We start from the raw sequence: 7,588 nt of genomic DNA on the forward strand, positions 1-7,588 counted from the left end.
AGCAGTGTTGGTTTAAGTCAAGGTTCATCACAAGAGACTATGGCTACTACTAATATTATTAGTATTACTCAAGTTGATGTTATGGATGTAAGTCAAGGTTTCTTTTAATTTTTTTTAACTACCAATCATTTATTCTTATTTACTTTGACTGACTATTTTTTATTTTTGTGGAATTAATATAGGAGTTTATACAATTTGAAGATGAAGATATGTCATAAGTGAGTAAATCTCAACTAGATACATATTTGGAAGAGGCAAATCTTTTAAATAAATATCATCCCAATCTTGATGTTTTACAATATTGGAAGGACAATAAAGTTCGGTTTCTAGATCTTTCATTATTGGCTTGTGATATTTTAAGCATCCAAATTACAACGATGACTTCCAAATTGGCATTTAGTATTGGTTTATAGGTGCTTAACAAATATCGAACTAGGCTTCTTGTTGACAACGTACAAGCCTTGATATGTATTAAAAATTGGTTACTAGGATTTGATATACATGGTAAATAATATATAATAATTGTTGTCTTTTAATCACTTAACTTGACTTTATTCTAATATTTATTATTATTTTGAGTTTTAAGAAAAGAAGATGAAGATGTGGAGATGGAGAAGGCTCAAGCTACTTCAAATATGGAATTATTTGTTGTTGGAGATGTTTAAGTTTCATATTTTAGATTGATTGTTTGGATTTTCTTTTGTTAAGACATTATTTATTTTATTGATGTAATTGACTAATTGTTGAGATTTTATATACATTTGTATTGAACTTAATTTGATTGTGTTGTATTTTATTAAAATTGAAATTCTTTTAAAATTTGGCCCGTGGACTGACCCATTTAATCCGCGGGGTCTGCGAAACAGGGATAGATCAATTTATTTTGTCCATGTAAGAATGCGAGACAGACTGACTCGGTTTATTGCCAATGCAAACTTATGCGGATGAGCCTTATACGGGACGAGCCGGCCCGCTTACCCACCCCTAGAGAAAAACAATAACAAGAGACAAAAATTAATTATGCACGTCAACCACGTCTCCATCTAAGTTGAGTGATGAGAACCATTGTCCTTTTTTTGTGTGGCTTTAGTCTCTATATTAAAAAAATTTACAATTTTGTTTAATTTTTAATTTTACATATATTTTATTTCTATTATCCTAGTCTAATTAAACTCAAGACTTAACATATTTATTTAAAATATTATCAAGAGATAATTTAATTAATTAATAATTAAAATATAAAAAACAAAGTATGAAAATAAAAAATTAAATCAGAATTGCATATTTTTTAAAATATGAAAACTAAAATGACTATTTAAAAATTATAAAGAGATAAAATTGTAATTTAACCTATTGTTTTATCACATCAATAATTCAATGTAATTTTTTTCTTTTACTTTTACTATTGATGGTAAAAATAATTATAAAAAGAGTTGTAAGAATATAATTTCTTTGAAATAAAAGACAAGTCTAAATGGATTTCAGCTTTAATTTTCCTTCAGGACCGGGAATGACGATCTTTGGATTGACATGAAGTGGATCTTTGGAATGACATGAAGTGGGTCTATGGGTTGACGTTGGTCAACTCGTGTTATTTCCTTTTATGTCTATCTCATCCGAATTAAAAAGTTTAATTAACTTAAGTTAAATTACTTTTTTTTTCTTTTTGGTTATTTATTTTATTCAATTAATTCACACTTTTATGAAATGTTTCAATTTAATCTTGCATTTCTTCAAAATTACTGTAAAATGTTGTCTCCTTCGTCCAACAATGTTAATGCATATACATGGAGCTTCAAAATTGTTACTATTTAAAATTCAATTTAATAATTTTTAAAAAGTTATACAGTGATAAAATAATTAAAAAAATATAGTGGTGATTGGAAATCAGCCACTGCTATAAAAAATTAAAAATACATAAAATTATAATAAAAAATCAATTTTATATTATACTAAAATATTTTATTATTAAATATAGAAAATAATTTAAATATTAATATATAATTTTTTAATATATTATAGTTATCATTTTTTTTATCATGATTATAGTTATCATTTAAAAATAAAAATATTCGCTTTTAATTTCATAATTTTTACATATAATGAATATATAACTTTAAATATTAATATTAATAAAGTATTTAATTTATTTTAAAATATTATTTTTTATTATATATGAAAATTAAAAAAATTAAAACTAATATATTTTCATAGAAGAATCTAACGATTGTGAATCCATATTATCTACACTTAATTTTTTTACAAAATAACAACACTAAAAAAATTACAAAAATATCTATTTTTTTCGAAAGATAACAATAATAAAAAAGTTTAAAAAAAATATTTCAACTTAAAAAATATAAAAAAAAAAGTCCGTATTAACCATACGGTATGACTTTTTTTTCAAAAAAAAACAAAATCAGCTTTCCATCGCCATTACGTCATTGATTCAAATCAAACGAACATTCATTCAGTTCAAACAATGAGCCAAGCAGAACACAAAGGTCATGAACAAGAAAACAACACCCATGAACCAAGAAAGCAGCAGTAGTGGGAGAAGCGGTGCGAGAGCGAGAGAAGAAAACTTACTTGGAAGAAGATGAACCCAAGAAGAAGAACCTGAAGTAGGAGAGGAAGCAGCCACCAACACGAAACAGAAGCGACGCGCGAGAGAACTCAAAGGTCACGAAGCTGCAACAGGAAATGAAGCAGCCACCAACATGAACACAAAGTCACTCTTGTTGTGCGTTTGCGTGAGGGAGAAAAGGAAACAAAAGGAGAACAAGAAGAAAATGGAGAAGGAGAAGACGAAGCAGTGACACACAAGGGAGAAAACAAGTGACTCGTACGGGCTGTTCACTTATATATTAAAGCTTCAAAGGTAGTTACAACATTTAGCTTAGGATGCTGGGTATTCCAACAAAAATGATCTGGGTATCCCAACAAAAATGCTGGGTGTCCAAAGTAACCCCTTTACTCTTGGGACGTCCAGATTGTTGTCAATAGGAAGGAGTCAAGTGCAACTCCTCCACTAGGAGAGTGGCCCAACTCAGTTTGTCGTTCTGGTGGACTCATTGACCAAACAAACTATATGTAATTAATTACTCAAATTTTGTTGTCTTCAAAGGTTTGAAGAACCTCTACTTGTCAAGGAATGGCATATCCGGTTGTACAAGGACTGAAGGTTAATTAATCTCTAGTACAAATTCTCTGTCTCTATATATATAAATATGATTCTCGTACAAATTATATGGCATACTCATTATTTCAACTTTGTTTTACATACTTTCCATGCAGCGCGGCTGGAAAATCTGGAAATCCTTGACATGAGCAACAACTATTTGGATAATGTTGCCATTCTATCTTGTTTGGATGGCCTTTCATCTCTTAAGTCTCTGTGTTTACGCTATAATAGATTCAATCTATGAAGCACCGACACCGACACCGACACCGGACACGACACGGACACGGACACGTGGACACCTGAAATGTTGAAAATGTAGGACACGGACACGGCTATATATATATATATATAATTCAATAAAATAAAATTACATAAAATTAAATATGAGCGATATGCATAAAAGATCTAAATTGAAAATCAAGATTTATATATTCATCATCATCTCAAAAGAACTTTTCCTACGATAATGAGTCACAAAAAATACTAAAAATTATAAAGCAAGATGATGAATTAGCAACTTCAAGTCTTCAAGAATTCTACAAACTAGCCATCATCATTGAAAAAGACACCCTCTAACTCTGGTTCATCTAAAGACAAACTAGCAATTTCAAGAATACCACAATCATCAAGTGACCCAAAATCATCTCCAGCTACATCCCACATTTTAGTTTCCTCTTGATGATATTGTGGAGTATTCCTTGAGAGAAGTCGTAGGTTGCTATGAACAAATACTAAATCTTCAGCTCTATGTGGTGTCATCTTGTTTCTCTTTAAAGAATGGATAAATGAATATGTACTCCAATTCCTTTCACAACAAGAAGATGAACAAGGTTGCGCAAGTAGCTTAAGGGCAATCTTTTGAAGTATTGGAGCATTAATGCCATGAACTAGCCACCAAGCTTTTGGATCCATTTGACCTCTATCATTTAAAGAATCAAGATCATCAAAACCTTCTCTTCCATCCGAGAAGTTGGCAAACTCAATATTCACTTTCCTTCTTACATCCACATCAAGAAAGAACCTCTTGAAGCATTTTAATCTTTCACGAGTGAGTTCCATGTCTTGATGTGGAGGAACTCGATTAGAATCTTCACTTAACCATTCATGACTATAATATCTACAATTAAAAATAAATATATACATGATTAAAATTTATGTAATTCTAAAAAAAATGTAAGTAAAAAAGTATAGAGTCAATTACCTAGGATTTAAAGAATGAGCTAAACAATGGAGAGGAGTGCTACTCTTAGTCCAACGGTCAATTAATATGGAGTGCACTACCTCATAAAAGGTTGATCCTTCACTCTCCTCCTTTCTCTCATATTGATATATGGCATTCTTCACCTTTTCAATCATTGAATCCCACATCTCATATACTAGATGGAGAGATGAAGCTTCTGTATCCGTTCTTCTAAGAACATCATAAATAGGGCTAGTGAAAGAAAGAATATAATCAACCTTATCCCACCATTTATCATCTAACAAAGTATCTTTCACAAATTTAGCCTTTGCAACATCATCTTCCTTATAAGAAGACCATTGGTCACTAATGACCATCTCTTGGAGTCCTTTCTTCAATTGCTTGAATCTCTTGAGCATTACAATAGTGGAGGCAAATCTTGTTGGAGCAATGGATAACAATTTCAATGAATTGAATGAATTGAAAATTGATAGTCTCATAGAGTGACTCATGACAAAGTTTTTCACAAACATTGCATCATCCGCAATTTGGGTGATCCAAGAACATTCTTCATAAGCAACATTATTTTTTTCTGTATTCTTGGCTGCACATATGTTCTTCAAAGCAAGATTTAATGTATGGACAACACATGGAGTCCAATAAATGGAAGGAAACTCAGCCTCAATTATTAAACCTGCTGCTTTACAAACGGCTGCATTATCCGTCACAATTTGCACAACATTTGAGTGTCCAACCTCCATAATTACCTCCCTCATATGTTTGGCAATGAAATCCTTGTCTTTGATCTCATTTGAACAATCAATGGCCTTTAAAAACATAGGTCCACTCTCTGTGACAACCATGAAATTAATAAGAGATCTTCTTTGCGGGTCACTCCATCCATCACTAACAATGCTCACACCCTTCTGGCTCCATGCATTTTTAATTGGTTGTAACAAATTCTCCACATGTCTTCTCTCGTTTTGAAGTAATGTTGTCCTTAATTTATTATAACCTGGAGGTTGGTAACCACTGATCTGATTGTTGGCAGCATAGGCAAATGCCTTCCTATAATGAGGATTTCTTGCTAAATGAAAAGGCAATCCCGAAGAGTAAAACATCCTCGCAATTTCATGATCAAGTGTCTCTCTAGCTTGCAAATTAAAGGCATTTTCTACAGATGATGTCTTTCTCTTTTTTGGATCAACACCAAGAGTGTTTGTATCCATTTGGTGTTGAGTAGAAACCGGAGGCAATGACACAGATTTTGTTTTTGACCTCTCCACCCTCAATGTAGCCTCATTGTCTATCTTCTTCAAATCTATAAGTTTGGCAACTGTTACCTTTTGACAAACTCTAACTCCTTTTCTTGTCATCTTCAACAAGTGTGCCCTCACTCTAGTGTAAGACCCATTAAAGGTAAAATCACAAATATTGCATTTTATCTCATAATTTCCACCACCAGCTACACTTTTTATCTTTGTAACATAGGTCCATAAAGGTTTGGTATCATCATCTTGTTCTTTAGCTTGACTAGGACTAGAAGCACTCATCTCTACAACAATTTAAAAAAATAAAAAATTAATGTAAATAATTTCTAAATAAAAAACAAACAACAAAAAGCAATTTGTAATCAATGTTGACCGGGAATGTGAAAATAAATACATTCCAAAAACATGTACATGACAAATACATAACAAATTTATCTCCAGCTTAACTAAAAAGAATAATAAAGATTTAGAAGTTCCTCGTGCTGCATAGTTCATGTATGGTTTGTTTGAAATTTGAAATAAGATGAATAAATAATTAAATAGTGAAGTTGACTATTTCACAGCAAAAAAAGTAAATGCATTTAGAAGCTCCTAGACGTTGGCATGTCATATTCTAATGAATAAGCCTTTGTAAAGTGGTATGTGTGTGTGAGAGAGAGAGAGAAAACAGCCTTTACAATAAAAAACATAAATTACTATCAATTATTTTAACTTTTTATAAAATCATGATTCAGTATTAGATCTTTATACAATAACATATATCTATGACAACTTTAATGATCTGTGTTTGATTATAAAAAATCAGGTTGAAATATAAACTAACACGAATTTAAGTAAATATTTGACTATTTACTTTCACATTGAAAAATTAATTTTAAAATTTAACTTTAGAAAGAAATTCTAAGTTGAGCATCTTTACATAACTTTTGGATTTAACAAAAAAATTCATTTTCAATTTTACTATTAACTTATTTTTTAAATAAAAATATCCAAAACACATGTGCAAATTGCTTCAATACAACTTGTCTCACAGCATTAAAGCACAGGAACTTAATAAAATAAAAGTTGCTTTTTATAATGAAAAGAGAAAAGAGACTACCAAAAAGCATCAGGCCTACGTGTTTTTTCAATGAAAAGTTGCTTTTTATAATAAAATAAAAGTAAATGCATTTAAAAGGGAAAAGTTGCTTTTACGTGCTATGTGTGTGTGAGAGAGAAAATAGCCTTTGCCTGCTATGTGTGTGAGTGAGAGAGAGAAAACAGCACGTGATGAAAAGTTGCTTTTTACTATAAAATTAAAAAAATGGAGAAACGTGTAATATCCAGCGGGTAATAGCCAAAGAGAAAGAGTGTGTAAATTTTTAAAGAGTAAAGTGGAAAACCAGAGGCATAAGAGGCATGGCAGCAAGAAAAGAAAAGAAGAGTTTGCGGGGAAGGAAAACCAGGCAGCAAGAAAAGAAAAGAAAAGCTTGCGGGGAAGGAAAGGAAAACCATGCAGCAAGAAAAGAAAAGAAAAGCTTGCGGGGAAGGAAAACCAGAGGATAAATAAGAAGCAAAGCTTACCTGCGCGGGGAAGGAAACCAATGCGGCAATGGCGGCGCTTGCGGGAAGAAGAAGGAGAAGACACAGAACAGCAGGTATTTTTTTTGTAAGCATTTTAAAATAAATAATAAAAAAACCTAAGGCTCTTAATGGGCCGTGACGCGCGTGTCTACGTGGTGGGCCGCGTCCAACTAGAGGTGTCCTCCTATTCAACCGCGTCCGGTGACGGCGCCGGCGACGGACACCGCGTCGCACCGGAGTCGTACGCGCATGGGTGTCCGGTGCGAGTCCGACACGGGACACGCCGGTGATGAGCCGCGTCCGTGCTTCATAGGATTCAATGCATCTTCATTTCATGATAAGGCTACCTATATTTGTCTTTTTCATCTTAAAGAAATGACAATATAAAAC

At 32.2% G+C, this 7,588-nt stretch overlaps 1 protein-coding gene across 1 annotated transcript; it reads right to left on the minus strand.

The window, feature by feature from the left end:
* Positions 1-2,585: 2,585 nt before the first annotated feature.
* Positions 2,586-5,917, minus strand: LOC114420438. Its single transcript, XM_028386334.1, has 3 exons — positions 4,386-5,917; positions 3,729-4,301; positions 2,586-2,691 (listed from the first exon to the last, which is right to left on the minus strand). The coding sequence occupies exons 1-3, from the start codon at positions 5,915-5,917 to the stop codon at positions 2,586-2,588; spliced, it is 2,211 nt and encodes a 736-aa protein (XP_028242135.1).
* Between the last annotated feature and the right edge of the window lie 1,671 nt (positions 5,918-7,588).

The sequence above is a fragment of the Glycine soja genome, chromosome 7 (assembly GCF_004193775.1).
Source record: "Glycine soja cultivar W05 chromosome 7, ASM419377v2, whole genome shotgun sequence".
NCBI lineage: Eukaryota > Viridiplantae > Streptophyta > Magnoliopsida > Fabales > Fabaceae > Glycine > Glycine soja.